The 27,519-nt window shown below is 42.8% G+C and overlaps 1 protein-coding gene across 6 annotated transcripts in view; it reads right to left on the reverse strand.

Moving 5' to 3' along the window:
* AIG1 (androgen induced 1) overlaps window positions 1–27,519 on the reverse strand; it is a 269,768-nt gene that overhangs the window by 25,247 nt on the left and 217,002 nt on the right. For 4 of the 6 annotated variants that reach the window (XM_045161928.1, XM_045161930.1, XM_045161925.1 and 1 more), the window contains one exon: window positions 10,277–10,392. The exons of the other annotated variants lie outside the window; for them this stretch is intronic. In XM_045161928.1, the coding sequence (XP_045017863.1) occupies window positions 10,277–10,392 (116 nt within the window). The remainder of the gene's footprint in view (window positions 1–10,276; window positions 10,393–27,519) is intronic. 6 annotated transcript variants of the gene reach the window in all.

A 27,519-nucleotide genomic window follows, 5' to 3' on the forward strand; every position in this document is an offset into this window, starting at 1 on the left:
AGGAGGCCGAGAAGGAGAGGCCAAAGACAGTCTGGCATCTTAGGAAACTGACAAATCGATCGATCAGACAACCAACCAACCAAACAAAAACCCAACTGAGAAAACAATGTTGCGGACAGGCAAAATACAAGCAGTTTTGGTAGAGAGAGGAGAGCTAGTAATTGGAGCTGGGAAAATGTCAGTGCTTCCAGGTGCGCTGACCTGTCTCTGTCTGACTGTGATTTGCTCTTTCTTGCCTCTAGACTGTCTCCTTGCTCTTCAGGGGACTCCCTTACTTGGGACCTTCTCATGGCTAATTTTTATTCACCCTTCTCAAGGGCCAGCTTACTTGCCACTTCCTCAGGGAAGCCTTCCATGGACCTATAAGTTTGGGATAGGATATGTTCCTGTGGGGGCTTCCCAGGTGGTCCAAGTGGTAAAGAACTCTCCTGCCAATGCAAGAGACACAAGAGATGTGGATTTGATCCCTGGGTCGGGAAGATCCCTTGGAGGAGGAAATGGCAACCCACTCCAGTATTCTTGCCTGGAGAATCCCATGGACACAGGAGCCTGGTCTCTGGTAGGCTACAGTCCATAGGATCACAAAAAGTCAGACATGACTGAAGTGACTTAGCACACATGCATACAGGCATGATCCTCTGGACTGTGAGAGCCTCCTGTGTTTCTTCTATTAGAGCCCTTGATTTTTTTTAAGATTTTTTTTTTTTAATGAGAACTATTTCTTAGAAATCGTTATTGAATTTGTTACAATATTGCTTCTGTTGTTTATGTTCTGGTTTTCTGGCTGAGAGGTATGTGGGATTTTAACTCCCTAACCAGAGAGTGAACCTGAACTCCCTGCATCGGAAGGCGAAGTATGAACCACTGGACCACCAGAGAAGTCCCAGGTAATTGCTTTTTAATTTTCCTCTATCCTCTAACAAACCATAAACTCCTGAAGGCAGAGCTGAGATTTATATACTGCTCACCTCCTACACTTAACACCGTGCCTGACACATGGGAGGGAAATACTTGTCTGTGAGAGCTAAGGAGCTTCATCCCAAATCAACATGGATCTGATGCTTTCAGAAGAGAGAAGTAAAATATGATCATAATAGCCAAGATAGTTCCTTCTCTTACTTTGAAAATTATTAAGGAAATAGGTCTACCTTAATGTATAAAGACACAGTTTAGAACAGCTGTTTTCAGCAAATTTGGAAAACTCAGCCGTGGCCACAGGACTAGAAAAGGACAGTTTTCACTCCATTCCCAAAGAAGGGCAATGCCAAAGAATGTTCAAACCACCACACAATTGTACTCATTTCACATGCTAACAAGGTAATGCTCAGTCCTTCAAGCTAGGCTTCAACAGTACCTGAACCAAGAACTTCCAGATGTACAAGCTGGATTCAGGAAAGGCAGAGGAACCAGAGATCAAATTGCCTACATCCATTGGATCATAGAAAAGCAAGGGATTTCTAGAAAAACATCTACTTCTGCTTCATTGACTATGTTAAAGCCTTTGACTGTGTGGTTCATAAGAAACTGCTAAAGAAAACTTTTAAAGAGATGGAAATACCAGAGCACCTTACTTGCCTCCTGAGAAATCTGTATGCAGGTAAGGAAGCAACAGTTAGAACTGGATATGGAACAACAGTCTGGTTCCAAATTGGGAAAGGAGTACATCAAGGCTGTATACTGTCACCCTGCTTATTTAACTTATATGCAGAATATATCATGTGAAATGCCGGGCTGGATGAAGCTCAAGTGGAATCAAGGCTGCCAGGAGAAATATCAATAACCTCAGACACACAGATGACACCACCCTTATGGCAGAAAGCAAAAAGGAACTAAAGAGATTCTTGATGAAAGTGAAAGAGGAGAGTGAAAAAGCTGAGTTAAAATTCAACATTCAAAAAACAAATATCATGGCATCCAGTCCCATCACTCAATGGCAAATAGATGGGGAAAATATGGAAACAGTAACAGGCTTTATTTTCTTGGGCTCCAAAACATTGCAGACGGTGACTGCAGTCATGAAATTAAAAGACGTTTGCTCCCTGGAAGAAAAGCTACGACCAACCTAGAGTCATTACTTTGCCAACAAAGATCGATATAGTCAAAGCTATGATTTTTCCAGTATGGATAGGAGAGTTGGACCATAAAGAAGGCTGAGCACCGAAGAATTGATGCTTTTGAACTGTGGTGTTGGAGAAGACTCTTGAGAGTCCCTTGGACTGCAAGGAGATCAAACCAGTCAATCCTAAAGGAAATCAGTCCTGAATATTCATTGGAAGGACTGATGTTGAAGCTGAAACTCCAATCCTTTGGCCACCTGATGCAAAGAACTGACTCACTGGAAAAGACCCTGATGCCGGGAAAGATTGAAGGCAGGAGGAGAAGGGGACGACAGAGGATGAGATGGTTGGATGGCATCACCAACTCGATGGACATGGGTTTGAGTAAGCTCTGGGAGTTGGTGATGGACAGGGCGTCTGGTGTGCTCCAGTCCATGCGGCTGCAAAGTGTTGGACATGACTGAGTGACTCACCTGAACTGAACTGAGACAGAGAGATCCATGACAGATAAGTAGGATCTGGAACTAATATTTATGGAAGACATAACTGAGGGAAGGGTGGGGTTGGATGGGGGTATGGGGAGGGGAAAGCTTTGAAGCTGAAAGGAGCATATTGCCCTTGACAATTGGTGTGAAGATCACCATGGCTAGAGCTAAGCAAAGGTGAAAGAGAAGGAGGATGAAGATACAGAGGTCGGTGGAATCAAACAATGTAGGTCCCCTAGGCCATGTAAAAGAATTTTGGAATTTATCCCTAGACACAATGGGAAGTCATCCACATTCTCTGAGCAATTGAGTGGCATGATTATACGTGGTTTTACAAAAGAATTGAGGGATCCTATATACAGACGAGTTAGAGGTGAAGAAATGCCAGCTCTTTGCAGTAGCTCAGGAGAGAGATAATTGCAGCTTGGACCATGATGTTGGCAATGGAGAGGGATCAAAGTGTAAGTATTCTAAAAGCACTTTGGAGGCACAGAAGCCAAAAACTGGTGGATAATTTTTGTAGTGGGTCCAAGAGAGATGGGCTTAGGAAGTTTCATAGTTTTGGGGCAAGAAAAACTGAGTGGGTGGCAACGCTCAGGGGATAGACACTTGGGGGTGTGATTGGGAAAGCACATGAATTAGGTCTGCAGCTGCTAAAGGGGACAGGCTCGTGAGCAAACATCAAGAGAGAGCTCTGAGCTGGAGATCTGAGACAGAGGCTGCAAAAATGGTGTGCGAGATAAGTTGTTTCAGTCGTGTCAGGCGTCCCTGGTGGCTCAGACTGTAAAGAATCTGCCTGCAATGCAGGAGACCCGGGTTCAATCCTGGGTCAGGAAGATCCCCTGAGAAAGGAATGGCAACCCAGTCCATTATTCTCGCCTGGAGAATCCCATGGACAGAGGTCCTGGCCAGCTATGGTCCATGGGGTCACAAAGAGCCGGACACGACTTAAGTGACCAACACTAACTATGTACACTAACGATGGATTTACCTATTGATAAGAGGTGGTTTTAAAAAAAAGAGAGGGAGACCAGGACTTCTCTAGTGGTCCGGTGGTTAAGAATTCTTGCAATGCAGGGGACACAGGTTCAGTTCCTGGTTGGAGAGCTAGATCCCACATGCCTCAGAGCAAGTAAGCCTCTTGTTGCAAGTACAGAGCCAGGGCACCCTGAGCACTGCAACTAGAGGGTCCTCGTGCCTCAACAAAAGGTCCTGTGTCCTAAGACCCGAGGCAGCCAAATAAATAAGTACTTTTTAAAAAGAGGATCTCCATTACGAGAGTAGATCTCAAGTTAGGTGTTCTTGCCATGAAAAAAAAAATTAAATAATAAATAGAAAGAGAAGAAGACCTGAGTTTCAAAGGAGTCCAGCGCTGGGTAGAGTGGGAAGAGCCAGTCAGTGATGCTGAGAGAGCAGGGAGGAAATTAGGGTGGTTGTTACATCAGCTAAGTCAGGGAGGAGAGTGATTCAGGAAGTGGGGGGATATTTTAGTATCAGAACTGCTGACATGTCAGTTGAGAAGAGGTCTATAAAGCAACCAGTGGATTTATCAAAATAGAAGTTCCTGGTGACATTCGCAAAGGTTTAACCAAAGTAATGAAGCTTAAGCCACACTGGAGTGGCTTATAATCCTGTTCACATAGGACACTCTGTGTTAGATACTGACCTATAGGCGGCACATGTACTAAAAATTAATCTTCCTTTAGTCATCCCAGCAACCTTATGAGGTAGGTACTCTTCTTATACCATTCTACAGATGAGGACATGAAGACACAGGGAGGTCATGTGATTTGCTCAAGGTCCTATGAGAGAAGTGGAATCCAGGCTCAGGCAGCCTGCCTCAAAAAATCCATTCTCCAGACAGTTCCCCTGTCCTGTCTGCTAAGTGTGTAAATGGGGGTAGAGACAGCGTAGACAACTCTTTGGTTGGATAGCTTGACTGACTCAATGGACATGAACTGGGACAAACTCCAGGAGATGGTGAGGGATGGGGGGCCTGGTGTGCTGCGGTCCATGGGGTCGCCAAGAACTGGACACAACTTGGCGATTGAACAACAACAGACAACTATTTGGAGAAACTGGGCTGTGAGTAGGGAGATAGTGCAGTTCAGTTCAGTCGCTCAGTCCTGTGTGACTCTTTGTGACTCCATGGACTGCAGCACACCAGGCCTCCCTGTCCATCACCAACTCCCGGAGTCCACCCAAACTCATGTCCATTGAGTCAGTGATGCCATCCAGCCATCTCATCCTCTGTCGTCCCCTTCTCCTCCTGCCCTCAATCTTTCCCAGCATCAGGGTCTTTTCAAATGAGTCAGCTCTTCACATCAGGTCGCCAAAGGACTGGAGTTTCAGCTTCAACACCAGTCCTTCCAATGATAGTGCAGTAGCCAGGTATAAAAGGGGGGTGGGCCAAGAATAATTTTTTTTTTTTTTTTTTTAGGGTGGAGACAAGGACAGGAGTCTGTTCAAGTATTGATGGGAAGGCTCTGGTAGTGAGGCTGGAGTTACAGGAGAATGAAGTGATGCAGGAAGGGTAGAGATCTGGGAGGGGATGGAGCCAGAGTACAGAGGGAGGGGCTACCGGTTAGAAGCTGTGGAAATGCTTCCCCCACTGGCACAGGAGACACAGGAAAGGGAGGGGACAGCAAGGATGTTTGCAGGAAGAACTCAAGAGTTCCTGTTCAAAGTTTTTTACATTCTGTGTGAAATTAAAGACCAGGCCATCTGCCTAGAGAGGAAAGGGCAGAGTGAGAGGGAGGTGGAGGGGGATGGGCAGAGCAAGCTGGAGAAATACAAAGGAAACTTGCCAACAGCATCAAAGGCATAAGCAGCATCCAAATGGTGATTCTGGAAGACAGCGGGGAAAAGAAGTCGTATTGGTTTGGGTGGAGGGTAGGGATGTTGAGGAGTGTGGGAAGGGTCATGACCACATATAAAATGATCTTGGTGAGGGGCCTGCTTAATACATATGGAGAATTAATCCCATGGAAGGAGGAGCCTGGTAGGCTGCAGTCCATGGGGTTGCTGAGGGTTGGACACGACTGAGCGACTTCACTTTCACTTTTCACTTTCATGCATTGGAGAAGGAAATGGTGACCCACTCCAGTGTCCTTGCCTGGAGAATCCCAGGGACGGGGGAGCCTGGTGGGCTGCTATCTATGGGATCGCATAGAGTCGGACACGACTGAAGCGACTTAGCAGCAGCAGCAGCATGTATACCCAGGATGTCTGAGAACCAGCTGTTGGGGGTAAGAAAAGATGAAACTCAGAATAACAAACACTAAACACTGGGAACTGAGATGAATAATACACAAAAGCCTGTTCTGTCCAGATGCTGATCTAAAACTCTGATCCTACCAGGACCCAAATGGACATTGGAGGAGCCCTGTGCAAGCCACACTCACACAGCAAGTCCTCAACGGTCTACATAGACTTCTCCTTAAAGGATAAGAAAACAGTAACTACCGCTACATGAGGTGTTTGTAAAAAACAAATAGATGAGGATAATGTGAGAGCAATGACGTTTTCAATTCTCAGGGGAAAAGCAGAGCTTGAGAAATACCTTAGTATATGAAACATAAGAAATTTTCAGAACACTCTTTGGCATTCTTAATAGAAGGAGACATAAAACCCACCAGGTGGACCCAAAATTCTTAACAAGAGCAGAGAATAAAATGAAAATAAGGATGGTAGGGAAAAGAGGAAGAGGAAGAGAGAGAAGTGAAAACTTTCCATCCAGACTCAGATACGCAGGACTTTAGTCAACTGGGAGAAAGGAAAGATGCTATCATTTCTTGAATGACCTGTCTGCTCATTTATTTCTAACGGGAGAGAACATGCAGGCAGTATCTCCTATTTTAAACGTGATAAAAATGAGGCTAAGCGAGGATAAGTAATTTGCTCAAAGCTCCTAAGAAGAGGGGATCTGAACAAGGACTGTCTGACTGCAAGGATCCGGACCTCCACCTCTCAGAGTAGCAAGACAGGTTAATGAGGGAAAAACCATGCAGAAAGGGGCTGAGTTCAGGCTCCCGAAGGACTGAGTATCCTTGGTACAAACACAGAACAACAACAATGGGTAGCAGACTGAGTGCCAGTCACGTGGCAGGCGCTTCGTACCCAGAGGCCTGAATGACTGGACATGGCTGCTTCTGATGTACTGCTGCAGAACTAAAGGAAAACTAAAAACCCACTTAATTCATTCACGCATAGAGTTACTCTTCACACAGTCAGAGAGAGGGGAGAGTAGTGTTCCCGTATAGACTCTGCAGCTACACCCCAGTGCTTATACTTAGAGTGGACCCCTCAAGAACATGGGTTTGAACTTCAATGGTTCATTTGTTTATTTAGACACAGATTTTTTTTTTTTCTGGCTGTGGTGGGTCTTTGTAGCGGTTCTTTGGCTTCCCCAGTTGCAGCGGGCAGGCTTTGCTGCCTCGTGGCAAATGGGATCTTGGTTCCCCAGTTGGGAACATGCACCCCCTACACTGGAAGGCAGATTCTTAGCCACTGGACAATTAGATAAGCCCCCAGATTTTCTTTTCCATATTCACAACGGTACCTGAGATTGGTATATGATCTGAAATTGGTTGAATCTACAGATGTTGAATCTCAGGTACAAAGGTATTGCAGGTAGAGGAGAACCATGTATATGGAGCTGACTGTACAATTATACTCAGATTTACCATCGCAGAGAGGGTTGGCACCCCTAATCCACATTGTTCAAGGGTCAAAAGTAGGTCTGGCAACAACAAAAAACAGTCTTTTTTCCTTGGGTAAGCTATATCATCTCTCTCAAGTTTGGTTTCCTAATCTGTAAAATGAGCCAGATAGTGATTATCTCAAAGGGTTATTTGGGGAACTAAATATGATAATACTTTAAATTGCTTGGCACAGCAGTCAAAATAATGGCATTCATTACATTTCCTGATAATTACAGCTGCATTAGAAACCAAAGGGACTTTCGGTGCTGTGTCCTGCATAAGGGAAAAGGGATGATTTTATTCATTAGGGGGAAATCTCAATGAGGTGCAGAGAAATGCATGGAGCAGTGATGGTGGAGGTGAGGTGTGAAGAGAGGGAGTTAAAGCCCACCATCAATGTCAGGGGGTGGGTGTCTCTGTCCCAGACTTCCGGGTAAGTGGAAAGACAGGTGGAGATGGGCATGAGAAGGGTCTGGGATGACTTCAGATGCTAAGCTTGGGTTAGAGTGAGATGGAGGCTGGGGACTCCAGTCCATGAGGGAAAGCTCCAATACCCCCTCGCTTTCTCAACTCTCGAGATCCAAATCTAGAAAGACTGCAGATTCAGATAGGGAGGGAGACTTGTGAGAATGAGCAGCAAGACAGAATCAGAGCTGAGCAGACAGGGAGGCTGGCCAGGAGCCTCGGAGGTATAGCTTCAGCTCAACCACACAGAGGACTGTCAGGGAGATCTGCTTTATAATTAGCGTGTGACAAGAAGAATGCTTTCTTAAATTTTGGCATAAGGCTCTGGAATGTCCAGTTATAACCCTGGTATGCTGTCAGAAGATTTCATATCCTGAACCTTTTGCTGCTGTGTCACTGGTATGTCGTATCTGAGATAGTCTGGAAAGGAGCAAAAGCCAGTGCCTTCTGAGATAACAATTAAAATTCTTGGATTTATATAATGTGATATGATGTGAGGGGCATTGTTTAGCTCTTGGCACAGCCATGAATGCCTAAGGCAGAACACCAAAGGAAAAAGTTGACTCTGAGAGCATTCTCAGAACATATCTGGAAGAGTTTGCTGGTTAATGCAGATACGTGTCCAAACAAGCACTGGTTTGCTCAGTAAAGACGCATAGCTGGCAAGTCTCCCTTGGCAAGCAGAGCGTGAGTAATGCTTCATTTTAATGAGGGATCTTGGGGGTCTATAATAAGGACTATGTGGTATTTCCCACGTGTCTCTTTGGAACGTGGACTGATTGTACCCGTGGTAGAAGAAAAGCCATCAGAAAGTATGTACTTCCTAAAACCTCTAGGGTGCTACAAGATTCACATAATTTAATGGCATCTAAATGAATTCACAGAAATACACCCAGCATTCCCAGAGTAAAAATCTTCTCTTACCATAGGTAAGTAAATATGAGCGCAAAGTAATGAGACTGTTGGTGGGAGAGGGGAGATGGGAAGAGTATATGATTTTTAAACTAAAGCTATAGGCAGTTCCAGATGAACTGTAAACATTGTAACATCTCTGGAATAACTCTTAGCTTTCCTACCTGACTCTTCTGAAAGATAAGATGACCTGGATGGGTGGGATCGGGGCGGGTGGGAGGGAGGTCAAAGCAGGAGGGGATGTATGTATACGTATAGCTGATTCACTTTATTATACAGCAGAGACTAATACAACATTGTAAAAGTAATTATACTCCAATTTAAAAAAAAGTCATCTGAACATTAGGTTCCTATGTATAAAGCACATGTCTTCATTTTTAAGACATTATTTCAGGGTCACACTTTAACCTGTGAGTCCGGATCATTTGAACTTTTTCTTTCAGAGAAAGCCAATACTTAATGTTTTGGCTGGAAACAAAACCAACCTAAAAAGTGACTAGGAAAACAAACACTGCCCAGTCCTTCTGAACAGTGACTGGTCAATGAAGTGGCAGATAGAGCATGACCACATGTTTGTTGTAGGGTCTACTGTCTGGATGTCCCCTTAGATCCAGCCATAGGGCGCGCATGACTTCCCAACAGCAAAGCCCCTTTTGGTTCAGATGTGGAGCCTTATTCAGGCAAAGTATGTGAAATACTGTACTGACCTTTATTTAATATTTCTGGACTGGCTGGAGCAAAATGCTCCACGAGGACTGGACCTCCCAAAGTGCCCCAGGATTCTGGTGGGATTAAATACAGTTCTGGGGTGTTTGGAAGAACATGATTCAGTCCCAAAAGTTTACAGGAGGGGATGGTCATCCAGAACTCAGGACATGAGAGTCCCGAGACAGAAGTGCTAGGGGCAGAGACCTCTTTGGCATAGGCTAATATATTAAAGAGGACTTGGAATTATACAGAGAAATAAGAAATTCTCTATCTTAAATAATTTTGAAATGTTAACACATGGTTAGAACTGAAATTGAGGTGAAATAAATTCATCAGGCAAAAAGCCTTATATCAGATAAATGTGGCTACCTCCCACTTGGGATTTATTCATGCCCAGTAAACCAAGTGGAGATTTCCTGTCATTTATTTACCCCAGTTTTTCAAAACAAAGCCATTAAATGCATGCTCTAGGTGACAGTCAGGCTTTAAACTGACTCAGGAAAATGTACATTTTCACTTGTTTCACTTAGAGGGTGGAAGTCACTCCCGGAAAAGGTAATTCCTTCTGTCCTCATTTGCATTTGCTGCAACTCCCTCACTCCCAACAAAAGCAACAACAACCACAACAACAACAAAAACCCAAGCAAAAGAAGCAATAAAACTGATGTCCAAGAAAAACATTTAGTTTGAAAAAGAGTTGAAAAATGCAGCCTTGGAAGAAGCACTGCTTACATGGGATTGTTCAACAAATTCCTGTTGTGTGAGGTTTGGCATATACTTTCTAAAAATATAAGCATCTGGGGAAATGAGACAAAGCCCAGGTCTTGGACCAAATGAGGCACACAGTGTGAATCTGTTAGTGATTATATCCATAATGAAATATGTGCCCAAATTTAGCAGCACAAAATCTAATACAATACGAAAGCCCAGCAGGCACCATCCTTACCATAATATATAGCCAACAGAGAAGGTACATATGGCGGCCAGTCCGCTGCTCCTGCTGGGATACGCGTGGTGTGATGTCCTCATCTCGATTAATATAAAGGGCAAAACCGTTGTGTGCTGAAAAAGAACAGAGACCAGGTGACACAGGTTCTTAGCATCACCACTCAACAGCTGTTTTGCCATCACTAGGAGAAAGGATAGTGTCATTTCCTAGCAAAAGTGCCTCAGCACAGACCAGTATATGGCTTGTCTAAGTGGTAGAGTGGACATGAAAACATGTTGTCCGGCAATTGCTCCCCCGGTTTTTCTTCTGTATCTTAGTTTTTAAAACTGTATTTTCTTTATTCTCATTACAGGAAATTATAGACAGATGTAAAGGGAACAAATTAGAATATAATAAAGGAATAAAAACAACCACTGTTAATATTTTGCTATACGTCCTCCCCCCCTCAACTTTTTGTTCATATTATTTATACACAATTAAGATCATACTGTGCATCCCATTTTATTTGGAATTACAGCATAAGAATTTTTGATATGAAATTTTAGAAATTATTTTAGAATATAAACCCTGACCAGAGCTGCTGAAAACTCCATTTTATGGATGTATCAGCATTTTTCTATCTATCTATCTATTTATTTTTGACCTCACAACATGGCTTGCAGGATCTTAGTTTTCTGATAAGGGATGGAACCCAGGCCCCAGGAGTGAAAGTGCTGAGTCCTAACCATTGGATCGCCAGGGAATTCTGTGTACCAACACTTATTAACTGATTTTTATTCTTGGTCATTAAGTAGTATAAGATTTTTCAATTTTTACTTGAATAATTTTAATTTAAATAATTTTAAAGATATTCATTTTAAATCAATATCTTCTGTAGAAATTCTTGTTATTTTTTAACTGATGTATTGATGATTTACAATATATTATATTGGTGTCAGGTGTACAACATAGTGATTTAAATTATTTTCTTACAGTCAAAGGTTATGATTTTAAGGCTGTTGATACATAATGCCAAATTATGTGTGAACCAGCAGCAGGTTAGAAAAGAAGGCCAAATTAGCTTGCAGAAAGGATGTTCTGACTTGTACCAGCACTGCATGGATTTAGATACGACGTTGGACGAGACACTCCAAAGAAGTTGCGTGGAATATCTCCACTTGTTTTTCAAACCCAGTGGCCACTCTAGATTCTCAGTTCAGTGGGCCAGGATAGGGATAAAACTTATCCCCTCCATATGGTAAGAAGAAAGGAAGGTCAACACTCCTGACATTGAAATTTGGTGGAAAGACACAAGGGAAAAAGAGCTTCTTAGGTAAAACTGACTCAGGATATAAATTTACCTTCCTTCACTGGAGAGTTTTCCAAGAGTAAGAAGATGGTGGAACTGAGAACTGAACCACCAGCAACTTTGAATTCTGTTGAGGATACTCCTTAATGGTCATGAAAGAGGCTTTGTTCTGCTCTTGCTGCATAGTTTGCATGTTCCAGGAAAAGGCAGGAAACTGTATGCTATGATTTTCAAACTCTAATAAGTACTGTCACAAAATGGAACCCGGTGACAGGCAGACCTGGGAAGGAAAGACATGGTGGGGATAGCGAAGGGAACATCTTTGGAGCAACTTCCTGTTTACATTCATAGAAAAAACAGGATATTGTAAGAAATGATAAGACACTGGCAATTCTTTGCTTTAAACTTTCTCTTCTACATAATTATTCTGACTGCCAATACATGGCAATTAGACTATGGTATGCCTATAATGTCTGGTGGGTGACGCCATAGTTGGGAAGCTTTATATTTCCTTATCCTTTGCTGCTCTGTTATTGTTTTAAATAATTAATATAATTAGCTCTAAAGGAAACCACACAAAATGTACACGTGTTAATACAGAGATGGTACGTATTTTAAAGACCTATTTCATTGGTTTTTTTCCCACTATAATTTATGATAATAGATTATCATAAATTAATGATAATTAATTGGCTTGGAATTTCACCAACAATTTGAGATGCCAACAATAGTTCTACAATAGTGATTTCATGTAAAAAGTCAAAAATATAGTTAGCAGTAAGGCTGAGACTTCTCAGATCCCATGTAGAAGAAAAATCCCTGCAAATCAAATGTTTACTCTGAAGATAGTGGTGACTCTAAGAGTCTGTGTTGGTTATAAAATGATATTATTTTTGACTTTTTAATATTAAATATATCTCAGCTCTACTTCTTACTCCATTGCATCACACTTAGTAAAAATTCACTCATTTTTCCATAAATTTGTACAAGTTCCAACCACTAATCTGAATATTTTTACCCAGTTAACACTATTTTACCAAGCCTATTTGCTGATCATAAGATGTCAAACCTGGAAAGGTTAGGATGTCCTTTGGTGATGCCAGGCCCCCCCCAAAAAAAAAATCTCTTTGAAAAACGAAAATCTCTCCAGGTCACTTCATTTCTGGCATCATCGCCATTAAAAAGGAGCTATTTCTTCCATCAGCGAGGACAAAAGATCTTTCTGTGGCTAGCTGTGCCCATGCCAGTTTTGACCAGGGGCAAATTCTATATGAGAGTAGTAACAGCTTATTATGTAGAATTTTCATGCACTAAAGAACGTATATCCTCTTTTCTAAAATTTTATAATGCAAATTATGTTTACTGATAAACATTACATATTAACAAAAGTAAAAATAGTGCAAAATATTTACAGCAAGTATAAATGTTTCTCTGCATGTAGCTAAAGTCTTATGACTAAAGAAAAGATTAAAAAAATCTATGAAAGGCCTTGTTGAATCTCTAAGTTACCTTTGGCAGCTAATTGTGACTCAAAATCTGTAGCAGCAAGAGGGGCAATTACTTCAGAAGTAGGGGTATAAGAAATTCAGTTCTAATCCACTCCCAGGCAACACTGTTTCAATGACTTAAGAACCAGGAAAGAAATATTCAGCTCCATTTAAGACCAGAGGTGCACGAGTGGTAAGCTTACATTTTGTTCACTGTGGTATGGTGTAGCACTTAAAAAAGAGCCTAGCACATAGGAGGGGCTCAGTAAATACTTGTGGAGACCATTTAATCTTTGAAACAACATCCTAAATGAGAGTTACTAACTCTTTTCTGTAGATGGGATTAACAAAGACTCGGAAAATTTAACTGTATTTAAAAAAATTATTTATTTATTGGTTGTTTTTGGTTGTGCTGGGTCTTCGTTGCTGTGTGCAGGCTTTATCGAGTTGCAGCGAGCGGGAGCTTCTCTCTAGTTATGGTGCGTGGGCTTCTTAACTGCAGTAGCTTCTCCTGTCGCAGAGTACGGGCTCTGGAGCATGTGGGCTTCGGTAGTTGTGGCCCATCAGTTTAGTGGCCACCCCCTGGCATATGGAATCTTCCTGAACCAGGATCAAACCTGTGTCCCCTGCATTGGCAGGTGAATTCTTAAGCACTGGACCACCAGAGAAGTCCAAAGGCAATAACTGTTGTGCCCTACTAAGTAAGTCTACCAAGTGTTCAAGATCAGTTTTGTCTCCAAATTCCATGCTGTTTCATATATTAGAATTATGTCTTTAAAAGATATCAGAGATAAATTATGTTTTACTCAATAAGCTTGTGGCAGTACATGATTTAAGGTCACTTATGTTGTCTCTCAACAAACCAGAACTATTTTTTTGGTTAAGCTTCAATATAAACAAAAAGATTTTCACTGTGAGAAAACACATTTTAGTAAATGAGTTCTTTCCTGTGACGTATAGGCAGTCAGAACAGTATCATGGAGGAAGGATACAAAGTGCCTGCTGCTGCTGCTGCTAAGTCGCTTCAGTCGTGTCCGACTCTGCACGACCCCATAGACAGCAGCCCACCAGGCTCCCCCGTCCCTGGGATTCTCCAGGCAAGAACACTGGAGTGGGTTGCCATTTCCTTCTCCAAGGCATGAAAGTGAAAAGTGAAAGTGAAGTCGCTCTGTCGTGTCCGACTCTTAGCGACCTCATGGACTGCAGCCCACCAGGCTCCTCCGTCCATGGGATTTTCCAGGCAAGAGTACTGGAGTGGGGTGCCATTGCCTTCTCCGACAAAGTGCCTACAAAAGTCAAAAGTCCTAATTCAGTCCTGTCACATACTACATGCTTTTTAAATAATTTTTTTAGTCAATTCACTTTTTTTCCTTAAATAAATATATTTAAAGGAAAACTTACAAGGTTTATAAACTCTCCTAAATGGAATATATTAATAAAAGATAACCACAAAAACAAATAACAATGAAAACTAATTGATCTTGATAAATATTCAATAGACACGTTTGCCCATTTGATTCCGAAGCCTGCTCTGTATGTGGTAAGTATGGATGTTAGAATTAGAGGGGCACTAAAGACATGCACGTAGAGCTGGACAAAACTGAGTGACTTAGTATACATGTACAAAGACAGGCCAGAATGAAATAGAGACCCTTCTAAATGAAATCAGAAGGACTGAAAGATAACTGAGAGAGAATTACCTTTTTACCAGGTGATTCAATACTATTTAATGCCAGGGCCCTGTGCCCTTAAGTTATCTCAAATACCATCTGAGCCACACATCTATACCCTGGAACAGATTACCTGTAAACTGTACTTGTACTTTCTAAGTGCTGAATTATTTGATTTAGTGGTGGCTGCGCAGGTGCAGGAGGGCCAAGAGGAGCCACTCCATGTTCAAGGTCAGGAGGGGCGGCAGTGAGGAGATACCCCTCATCCAAGGTAAGGAGCAGCGGCTGCACTTTGCTGGAGCAGCTGTGAAGACATACCCCACGTCCAAGGTAAGAGAAACCCAAGTAAGACGGTAGGTGTTGCAAGAGGGCATCAGAGGGCAGACACACTGAAACCATAATCACAGAACATTAGTCAATCTAATCACACGGACCACAGCCTTGTCTAACTCAATGAAACCAAGCCATGCCTGTGGGGCAACCCAAGATGGGCGGGTCATTGTGGAGAGATCTGACAGAATGTGGTCCACTGGAGAAGGGAATGGCAAACCACTTCAGTATTCTTGCCTTGAGAACCCCATGAACAGTATGAAAAGGCAAAATGATAGGATACTGAAAGAGGAACTCCCCAGGTCAGTAGGTGCCCAATATGCTACTGGAGATCAGTGGAGAAATAACTCCAGAAAGAATGAAGGGATGGAGCCAAAGCAAAAACAATACCCAGTTGTGGATGTGACTGGTGATGGAAGCAAGGTCCGAAGCTGTAAAGAGCAATATTGTAATAGGAACCTGGAATGTCAGGTCCATGAATCAAGGCAAATTGGAAGTGGTCAAGCAAGAGATGGCAAGAGTGAATGTTGACATTCTAGGAATCAGTGAACTGAAATGGACTGGAATGGGTGAATTTAACTCAGATGACCATTATATCTACTACTGCAGGCAGGAGTCCCTCAGAAGAAATGGAGTAGCCATCATGGTCAACAAAAGAGTCCAAAATGTAGTTCTTGGATGCAATCTCAAAAACGACAGAATGATCTCTGTTCGTTTCTAAGGCAAACCATTCAATATCACAGTAATCCAAGCCTATGCCCCAACCAGTAACGCTGAAAAAGCTGAAGTTGAACGGTTCTATGAAGACCTACAAGACTTTTTAGAACTAACACCCAAAAAAGATGTCCTTTTCATTATAGGGGACTGGAATGCAAAAGTAGGAAGTCAAGAAACACCTGGAGTAACAGGCAAATTTGGCCTTGGAATATGGAATGAAGCAGGGCATAGGCTAATAGAGTTTTGCCAAGAGAATGCACTGGTCATAGTAAACACCCTCTTCCAACAACACAACAGAAGACTCTACACATGGACATCACCACATGGTCAACACCAAAATCAGATTGATTATATTCTTTGCAGCCAAAGATGGAGAAGCTCTATACAGTCAGAAAAAAACAAGACTGGGAGCTGACTGTGGCTCAGATCATGAACTCCTTATTGCCAAATTCAGACTTAAATTGAAGAAAGTAGGGAAAACCACTAGACCATTCAGGTATGACCTAAATCAAATCCCTTATGATTATACAGTGGAAGTGAGAAATAGATTTAAGGGCCTAGATCTGATAGATAGACTGCCTGATGAACTATGGACAGAGGTTCATGACATTGTACAGGAGACAGGGATCAATACCATCCCCATGGAAAAGAAATGCAAAAAAGCAAAATGGCTGTCTGGGGAGGCCTTACCAATAGCTGTGAAAAGAAGAGAAGCAAAAAGCAAAGGAGAAAAGGAAAGATACAAGCATCTGAATGCAGAGTTCCAAAGAATAGCAAGGAGAGATAAGAAAGCCTTCCTCAGTGATCAGTGCAAAGAAATAGAGGAAGACAACAGAATGGAAAAGACTAGAGATCTCTTCAAGAAAATTAAAGATACCAAGGGAACATTTCATGCAAAGATGATATACTGAAGCCCTAATCCTACCAAGGGAACACGTCATGCAAAGATGGGCTCGATAAAGGACAGAAATGGTATGGACCTAACAGAAGCAGAAGATATTAAGAAGAGGTGGCAGGAATACACAGAAAAACTGTATAAAACAGATCTTCACGACCAAGATAATCACGATGGTGTGATCACTCACCTAGAGCCAGACATCCTGGAATGTGAAGTCAAGTGGGCCTTAGAAAGCATCACTACGAACAAAGCTAGTGGAGGTGATGCAATTCCAGTTGAGCTGTTTCAAATCCTGAAAGATGATGCTGTGAAAGTGCTACACTCAATATGCCAGCAAATGTGGAAAACTCAGCAGTGGCCACAGGACTGGAAAAGGTCAGTTTTCATTCCAACCCCAAAGAAAGGCAATGCCAAAGAATGCTCAAACTACCGCACAATTGCACTCATGTCACACGCCAGTAATATCAAATTCTCCAAGCCAGGCTTCAGCAATATATGAACCACGAACTTCCTGATGTTCAAGCTGGTTTTAGAAAAGGCAGAGGAACCAGAGATCAAATTGCCAACATCTGATGGATCATTGAGAAAGCAAGAGAGTTCCAGAAAAACATCTATTTCTGCTTTATTGACTATGCCAAAGCCTTTGACTGTGTGGATCACAATAAACTGTGGGAAATTCTGAAAGAGATGGGAATACCAGACCACCTGACCTGCCTCTTGAGAAATCTGTATGCAGGTCAGGAAGCAACAGTTAGAACTGGACATGGAACAACAGACTGGTTCCAAATAGGAAAAGGAGTACGTCAAGGCTGTATATTGTCACCCTGCTTATTTAACTTCTATGCAGAGTACATCATGAGAAACGCTGGGCTGGAAGAAGCACAAGCTGGAATCAAGATTGCTGGGAGAAATATCGATAATCTCAGATATGCAGATGACACCACCCTTATGGCAAAGTGAAGAGGAATAAAAAGCCTCTTGATGAAAGTGAAAGAGGAGAGTGAAAAGGTTGGCTTAAAGCTCAACATTCAGAAAACTAAGATCACGGCATCCGGTCCCATCAGTTCATGGGAAATAGATGGGGAAACAGTGGAAACAGTGTCAGACTTTATTTTTTTGGGCTCCAAAATCACTGCAGATGGTGACTGCAGCCATGAAATTAAAAGACACTTTCTCCTTGGAAGGAAAGTTATGACCAACCTAGATAGCATATTCAAAAGCAGAGACATTACTTTGTTAACAAAGGTCCATCTAGTCAAGGCTATGGTTTTTCCAGTAGTCATGTATGGATGTGAGAGTTGGACTGTGAAGAAAGCTGAGTGCCGAAGAATTGATGCTTTTGAACTGTGGTGTTGGAGAAGACTCTTGAGAGTCCCTTGGACTGCAAGAAGATCCAACCAGACCATTCTAAAGGAGATCAGTCCTGGGTGTTCTTTGGAAGGAATGATGCTAAAGTTGAAACTCCAGTACTTTGGCCACCTCATGCGAAGAGTTGACTCATTGGAAAAGACTGATGCTGGGAGGGATTGGGGGCAGGAGGAGAAGGGGACAACAGAGGATGAGATGGCTGGATGGCATCACCGACTCAATGGACATGAGTTTGAATGAACTCCGGGAGCTGGTGATGGACAGGGAGGCCTGGCGTGCTGCAATTCATGGGGTCGCAAAGAGTCAGACACAACTGATCGACTGAACTGAATGGTGCTTTTGCCAGAAAAAATGGAGAAACAGATGAATAGGAAGTTTAGGTATGGATGGAGGAACTTAATGGTATTTAAGAAGATTTAAAAAACGGTTTTATACTACACAAGAAGGGTCTGGACTTGCTATGGGGAAAATACTTTCATTATTTGTGATGGCATTTGGTAATCTATAAACTAAAGGGAAGTTTTATAATAAACTTTCCTGCAGAATAAATAGAAGGATTAAAATATATGCTGTGTGATGGTACAAAAGTAGAGCAGATGAATTAGGAGACTGCTCAAGATTACTTTAAAGTTCTAGCATCTGTGGTGATAGAACGTGTAATATATAAAATATTAAATAAAATTTGAAGACTTTCACCTTCCATTTATTTGGTCTTTTTCCTGGTTTCCAAAATATATATATATTTAAAGTGAGCATTAAAAAAAAATATTTATTTGGCTGCCCTGGGTCTTGGCTGCAGCATATGGGAACCAGTTCCCTGATCAGCGATCAAACCCAGGCCGCCCCTGCATGGGGACCGCAGAGTCTCAGCCCACTAGACCACCAAGGAAGTCCGCAAAATATTTTTTTTAATAGAAAGGTACTGTTTCCATACCATATAACATGGATTAAAAATCATTTCAATGGACATTGGGGCACATTTACCTTTTCAAATAACTAGGTCATAGAAACAACTTAAATGTCCAGTGATGGAGGAATGGATAAAGAAAATGTGGTCCGTATATACCATATATACTATGGAATACTGTGCTATGCTGTGCTTACTCGTTCAGTTGTGTCCAACTCTTTCTGACCCCATGGACTTATAGCCTGCCAGGCTCCTCTGTCCCTGGGGATTCTCCAGGCAAGAATACTGGAGTGGGTAGCCATTCCCTTCTCCAGGGGATCTTCCAACCCAGGGATTGAACCCAGGTCACCCGTACTGCAAGTGGATTCTTTACCAGCTAAGCCACCAGGGAAGCCCAAGAATACTGGAGTGGGTAACCTATGCCTTCTTCAGGGGAACTTCCTGATCCAGGAATTGAACTGGGGTGTCCTGCATTGCAGGCGGATTCTTTACCAGCTGAGCTACCAGGAAAGTCCATCGCTTAAATATTGGATCTTAAAAAAATGGTACAGATGAACCTATTTACAAAACAGAAATAGAGGCATCTATGTAGAAAAAAAAATTTATGGTTACCAAAGGGGAAGGGTGAACAGGGATAAATTGGGAGATTGTATATATTTTGACATATACACACTACTATGTATAAGACAACTGAGTGACATGTATAAAACAAATAACTAATAAGAACCTACTGTACAGCACAGGGAACTCTACACAATACTCTGTAATGACCTACATGGGAACAGAATCCAAAACCAGTGGATATATGTATATGTATTGACATAACTGACTCACTTTGCTGTACAGTGGCCACAGGACTGGAAAAGGTCTGTTTTCATTCCAACCCCAAAGAAAGGCAATGCCAAAGAATGCTCAAACTACCGCACAATTGCACTCATCTCACACGCTAGTAAAGTAATGCTCAAAATTCTCCAAGCCAGGCTTCAACAGTACGTGAACCGTGAACTTTCAAATATTCAAGCTGGATTTAGAAAAGGCAGAGGAACCAGAGATCAAATTGCCAACATCTGCTGGATCGTCAAAAAAGCAAGAGAGTTCCAGGAAAACATCTACTTCTGCTTTTTTGTCTATGCCAAAGCCTTTGACTGTGTGGATCACAACAAACTGTGGAAAATTCTTAAAGAGATGGGAATACCAGACCACCTGACCTGCCTGCTGAGAAATCTGAATTCAGGTTAAGAAGGAACAGTTAGAACTGGACATGGAAAAACAGAGTGTTTCCAAATCGGGAAAGGAGTATGTCAAGGCTGTATATTGTCACCTTGTTTATTTATCTTTTATCCAGAGTACATCATGAGAAATGCTGGGCTAGATGAAGCACAAGCTGGAATCAAGATTGCTGGGAGAAATATCAATAACCTCAGATATGCAGATGACACCACCCTTATGACAGAAAGTGAAAAATAACTAAAGAGCCTCTTGAAAGTGAAAGAGGAGAGTGAAAAAGTTGGCTTAAAGCTCAACATTCAGAAAACTAAGATCATGGCATCTGGTCCCATCACTTCATGGCAACAGATGAGGAAATAATGAAAACAGTGAGAGGCTTTATTTTTTTGGGCTCCAAAATCACTGCAGATGGTGATTGCAGCCATGAAATTAAAAGACGCTTGCTCCTTGGAAGAAAAGCCATGACCAACCTAGCATATTAAAAAGCAAAGACATTACTTTGTCAATAATGTTCAGTCTAGTTAAGGCTATGGTTTTTCCAGTAGTCATGTATAGATGTGAGAGCTGGACTACAAAGAAAGCTGAGTGCCGAAGAATTGATGCTTTTGAACTATGGTGTTGGAGAAGACTCTTGAGAGTCCATTGGACTGCAAGGAGATTCAGCCAGTCCATCCTAAAGGAAATCAGTCCTGAATATTCATTGGAAGGACTGATGCTAAAGCTGAAACCCAACCCTTTGGCCACCTGATGCTAAAACTGACTCATTGGAAAAGACCCTGATGCTGGGAAAGATTGATGGCAGGAGGAGAAGGGGTCGACAGAGGATGAGATGGTTGGATGGCATCATTGACTCTATGGACATGAGTTTGAATAAGCTCCGGGAGATGGTGATGGACAAGGAACCCTGGTATGCTACAGTCCATGGGGTCACAAAGAGGTGGACATGACTGAGCGACTGAACTGATGATGATGCAGAAACTAACACAATGTTGTAAATCAACTATATGTTAATATAAATTTAAAAAAGACACACACACACAAAAAGGTTTTCTTCCTTGGAAGCAAAAACATCTTTTGAACATGAGGGGTTCCAGACCATCCCTTGCCTAGCTGGATAATGAGAGAGCTGGCCATCCTCTGTCCACTGATTTGCATTAGTAGGGCACAGGCAGACCTTTGGGAACGTTCTTAAGGTAACGGATGCATCAAATCGCTGTCTGAGCTAGCTAAAAATGAGATTGCTGGGGATGTCTGGCTTGCTGGATTCCAGTGGCATAGTGCTCATGGTGGTCCCCATGTGAGTAGAACACAGTTCTTCCCCTCGTGATTGTCAGGATAGGTTTTCTTATATTCTATGACAAATTTTGATCATAAATAAAAAATTGAAGGATGGCTGTGTGTGTGTGTGTGTTTGGAGCCCCTGCATTCTTGTGGGTACTTGGCTGCAGGCAGGGTGAGAGATGTGATCAGACTTGCCTGGGAGCAAGGGGTGAGGGACAGTCCTTATGATATCCTAGCAATTGACTGCTGTTGCTGTTCAGTCACTCAGTCATGTCTGACTCTTGTGACTCAATGGACTGTACCCTGCCAGGCTCCTCTGTCTATGGAATATTCCAAGGCATGAATACTGGAGTGAGTTGCCATTTCCTACTCCAGGGGATCTTCCCCATCAAGGAATTGAACCTGCATCTCTTGCATCTCCTGCATTGGCAGATGGATTGTTTATCACTGAACCACCAGGGAAACCCTCATAAATTATAAATAAAAATAATATGGAAAACAGCTCTAGGATACAGAAGGCATACACTCCATATTTTAACATGAATATTTTGTTCCTTTGCTCTGCCACCCCTTAACCAGAGTAAAAGGGGATTAAAAGAGAAATTTCTGTGCTGTCATAAAACAACAAGGAATTTCCAACTTTGAAGTTAAAGCCCATTGTATTAGCAAAACATGATCTAAAACGATAGGAAGGGTGATATGAGAAAGACTGGCCCCCCCTCCCCTGCAAAATCACAAAACACTGACAGATTCTAACCTTTGCAAAGCTTCTGGGCTCTCCAAATAAGGCAAACGTTTGATGAACTCAGAGAAAAGCAGCGCTGGGTGGGGCATGCGCAGAACTGGGGTGGGGCTGCTCCTGGAGCAACCGTAAATTCAGTCAGTGGATGTGCCCAGATGGCAATGTCAAACCGGGCAGCTTGGAAACAAAGCTGAGGCAGGCTCTAAAAATCCTGAATTTTAAACTCCGAAAACCGAACCAAATGCTTTCTCCTGCCACCCAAAACTGTCATTATTAACTTTATTAATTGGTCAGCTCAAAATTTGCCACTTTCCCTCACTCTATTCACAATAGGGATTTTGGTGTGTTTTTTATCCTCAGTAGTTTCCAGTCTCTAGGAGTCAAATGGAACTTCCCCGTGTCAGGGGCCTCCCTCTCCTGAGAGCTGAGGTGCTGGCTTTAATGTGGTCACACCAGTACAGTATCATACAGAATCTCCCCAGAAACACCAGAGCCTTTGAAATTGTGCCTTTTCTCTGTGGAGCTGGATACCTGTCACCGCTGGCTCTCAAACTGTCCGAGATACACTTAAACAGGCTTCTCAGAATGAGGTTAGAAATGTGACCCAGGGTCAGAAACGTAGATTCAGACGGAACCAATATTTCTTAAGTGTCAGTATGTTCCAGGCACTTCTAAAATGCTTTATGGACTCAATACTAAATTTGGGACTCATCCAGTTCTAACATTAGCCCCAGCAGCTCTTAGGATATGGTTTTAATAATTAGGCCAAATAAACAAAACAGAGTCATGCATTGAACCAAGGCATGCGTATCTTTGCGATTAAAAGCAAATGATGCATCACAGAAACAATTAACACTGGGACAGTGGTACCAGGCTACGATTTCTGCATTTAAAAAGCACTTTTAATATGACTTGAGGGAAGTTAGTACCTCTTGCTGAGTCTTGCTAGTGAAGGTATCCACAAGGTGCCGAGGCTCTGTGGCATTATTGGGAAGCCCCAGAGTGGTGCCTTCTTTTCAGCCCAGCAGCCTGTGGGCCACTAAAAGGAATTTTGTGAATGCGGTTCCAGAAATAACCCATGTCGTATCTTAAAAGGTAAGAGTGACTTGGAAGTGACCCCATAGTCACTTGTTCCATGAACATTTCACAATTAGTATCTGTGGTTCGCACAGAATAGCAATGTGAGGATGACTGGTCTGAGATGATCAAGTGATTACAACATGATGCGCTACACACAGACGTGCACACTCAGGAGAGTGCAACAACTGGTGTAGATGTGCCCACTCGGGATGGTGCAACGATTGGTCTGCTGGGGTAGATTGAGGGAAAGCACCTGGTCTGCTGGGGTAGGTCGAGGGAAAGCTTCACACACCAGAAGACTGGGGTAGGTCAAGGGAAAGCTTCACACACCAGAAGACATTGTTGGGTGTTTACATGTGACTAGGGCTTCACAAGTAGAAGAAAGGGCACAGGAAGAAGTTCATTTTCCAGCTCAAGAAGAAGAAACGATGTAAAGGCATCGTACAGACCACTAAGGAACCATCACCGTGTCACAGGACATGAAAGAGCACGAAGAATGATGTCTGGACAGCTGAGGTGGGCAGAAGCCAAATCGTGCAGTATTTTTACATGGACTCTGTTTTTGTAAGCAGCAGAGGTAGCTCTGCTCAAATTCCTCCATACAGCTGGAAGTGCACGGACGTAGGAGAAACATATTTGGGTATTGATGGTAGAAAGGGCAATATACTTTGGCCACTTGATCCAAAGAGCTGACTCATTGGAAAAGACCCTGATGCTGGGAAAGATTTGAAGGCAAAAGGAGAAGCAGGTGGCAGTGCATGAGATGGTTAGATGGCATCACCAACTCAATGGACATGAATCTGAGCAAACTCTGGGAGATAGTGAAGGACAGGGGAGCCTGGCAGGGTCTCAGAGAGTTGGACATGACTCAGCGACTAAACAATAAAGCAGAAAGGGTGAGCTGGAGGCAGGATGGAGGACAGACTGGAGAGAGGAGAGATTTGTCTACAGACAATGGTCCTCTCTCCTTCCTTCCCTTTGTCCTGCCCGCTCTTTCCTCAAGGCAGGAACCTGACTCTCTCCATGACTTTCTTCTAGGTCTTCCTCAGCCTCCTCTCTCCCTTACCTCTCTACAGCTTCCTCACCTACAGTTTCCCCCTCTTTACTTCTCTTTTCTCTTTTACTTTAATAATTGCCGTACTACTGGAAAACAGTACAAGGGAAAGACTAAAAAAGAAATCTGGTCTTCATTTTATTATTATTTTATTGGAGTGTAATTATTTTATAATGTTGTGTTAGTTTCTGCTGTGCACTGAAAAAGTTCTGGCAAACATATATGATAGGTTAAACGAGCCAATGACTTCATTCATCTCTGTCTTATGTTGCTTCCCCCATCATTCATTATGTGCAGAAACACTGCATATACAGTAATAAGAATGTTTACCATTTCCTAAGCTTCTAATACAAGTTCAGTTTTATATTCTAAACATTTCCAATCAGCATTATATTTAATTCTTAGAGCAACTCTAATGAAACATATTTTCATCTCCATTTTATAAATGAAGAAGTGAAGGAACAGAGGGATGAACTTGTCAGAGGTTACACAGAAGTAGGCAATGGTGTAGCCAGCCTTAGACCTCGGATCTGTGAGTGTGAAAGTCACTCAGTCATGTCCAACTCTTCGTGACCTAATGGACTGTAGCCCGCCAGGCTCCTCTGTCCATGGAATTCTCCAGGCAAGAATACTGGCATGGGTAGCTGTTCCCTTCTCCAGGGGATCTTCCCAACTCAGGGATTGAACCCAGGTCTCCCGCATTGCAGGTGGATTCTTTACCATCTGAGCCACCAGGGAAGCCTAAGAATACTGGAGTGGGTAGCCTATATCCCTTCTCCAGGGGATCTTTCCAACCCAGGAATTGAACCGGGGTCTCCTGCATTGCAGGTGGATTCTTTACCAGCTGAGATACCAGGGAAGTTTGTAGACCTCAGATCTACTAGGCTCCAAACCTGTGTTTTTTTCCTGAGTGACACATACTGCTCCCCCAACTAGCTTGTTTGTTCATTCACTCAATTAAAAGCTTATTGTACTCCTGTCACGTGCAATTCACGATTTCATGTATTTAAATATATTCCAGGATAGAGGAGACAAAGATCATTGCCCCAATGGACGGCTGTTCTCGGGAATACATTTCAATTTTGTTGTTGTTGTTCAGTTGCTAAGTTGTGCCTGATTCTTTGTGACCTCATGCACCATAACACACCAGGCATTTCAATTAGGCAAATACAAATGTGGCGTCTCTCAGCTCAGAAAAGACCAAAGTCATTAGGACTGCATAAGTATTATATGAGATTCTGTAGTAAAAGTGACTTATACACTACATGCAAAAATAACTGAGAGACATTTTGGGAGATCTCTCACTTAAGACAAATTGCTAAATGATATTGTCTAATATCTACTGCATGCCAGTCCTCTATGTGGATTCAGTTCAGTCACTCAGTCATGTCCAACTCTTTGCAACCCCATGGACTGCAGCACACCAGGCTTCCCTGGGCATCACCAACTCCCAGAGTTTGTTCAAACTCATGTCCAAAGTCATTTATATCTTACAGTGATCCTCTGAGGCATATGTTTACATCAATTCTGTTTTACAAAAATCGAGGCACAGGGAAGTTGACGAAGTTGTTCTGGGTTCACCAACTGGAAGGTAATGGGTTTGGGCTTAGACTTGGGCAGTTTGGCTTTCGGACTTATTCTTGAACTGTGATGCTCTATTGCCTGTGAAGTCCTTGGGAAGACCTGAGGATTGAGAATGGTCAGTGGAAAAACGGAGACAAGAAAGTGATGCTCTTGGTCTCTTAACTGTGCCTGGGAGGAGGAGCCTGGCCCTTCCCTCACCCACCCATTCACCTCAAGGGGCTTCAAGGGCTGAAGGATGAGGGGCCTGTACACCCAAGGTTAAAAGGGAGACTCAGAACAGACTTCCCATTCATGTTTAGGGGTAAATCTCATGGGTACCAAGAGCCTCAGGTAGGCAGAGAGAAAGGAATAAGAATAACCGCAGTTCACTGACATAGGCAGGCACTGAGGTGCTATGGGTGGCTGTTTCTTGTCTTGTCTTTGGCCTCAGTTCAGTTCAGTTCAGCCGCTTAGTCATGTCTGACTCTTTGCGGCCCCATGAACTGTTGCACGCCAGGCCTCCCTGTCCATCACCAACTCCTGGAGTCCACCCAAACCCATGTCTATTGAGTCGGTGATGCCATTGAACCATCTCATCCTCTGCTGTCCCCTTCTCCTCCTGCCCTCAATCTTTCCCAGCATCAGGGTCTTTTCAAATGAGTCAGCTCTTCGCATCAGGTGGCCAAAGTATTGGAGTTTCAGCTTCCACATCAGTCCTTCCAATGAACACCCAGGACTGCTCTCCTTTAGGATGGACTGGTTGGATAAATGTATTTGGAAAGCATTTTAGTGGGTGGGTTGAAGAGGAATGGAAGGAAGAGTAATGGGAGATGTATTAGAGGTAGAAGGCGAGGGGAATGAGATTGAATCAGGTGTTCCTGTCATCAGGAAAACTTCCAGCACTCTTGAAGCTCATGACACACCATCAGGCTCAGGGAGCAGGTACAGAAAAACGAAACTCGTTGTGAGGAGCACTCTGAAATTAAAAAGAACTGGCAAAATAAGAAAGTAAGACTTGAATGTCATTCATATGCTTCTCTAAAATTATTTTGAGCTCCATAGAAATATGCATCCAAGTCCATCAGCATCCTCTACTGTTAGGGCATTATTCTGACCACTTGATTCCCTTCTCTGAAACCTTCGCACTCTCTTCAGAATAAAGTCTGAGTTTCTTACCACTGCCTTCAGAGACACATCCCATCTACTGGACTCAGCTGGCTTTTCTAGACTAATCTCATACATTTTGTACTGGCAACTTTACTGTTCCACCAAAAGACCTTTCATGGCCAGGCTTTTGCTCACGTTCTTTTCTCTGATTATAATCCTCTGATATTTGGGAGCTTCTCTTTAGTCCACACTGAAGGCATGGTCATTTTTTGCTTATCAGAGAATCATCCCTCACAGATCTCTGCTGCTTCACAGGTAAGTTGGGCAGTGGGACTAGTTCTGGTCAATAGGCTATTATTAACAAGAGTGATGTGGACGCTTCTAGGTTGATGCTGGTGTGAAGATACTGAGTATCAATAGGCCACAGAATGCTACAGTGGACACAAAGGAAGGGGAGCACTGTGAGGCGTGGGGAACTTCTTTAGGGAGAAGGGACAAGCTCTACTGACCATTGTAGACTT

This window comes from Bubalus bubalis, chromosome 10 (assembly GCF_019923935.1).
Source record: "Bubalus bubalis isolate 160015118507 breed Murrah chromosome 10, NDDB_SH_1, whole genome shotgun sequence".
NCBI lineage: Eukaryota > Metazoa > Chordata > Mammalia > Artiodactyla > Bovidae > Bubalus > Bubalus bubalis.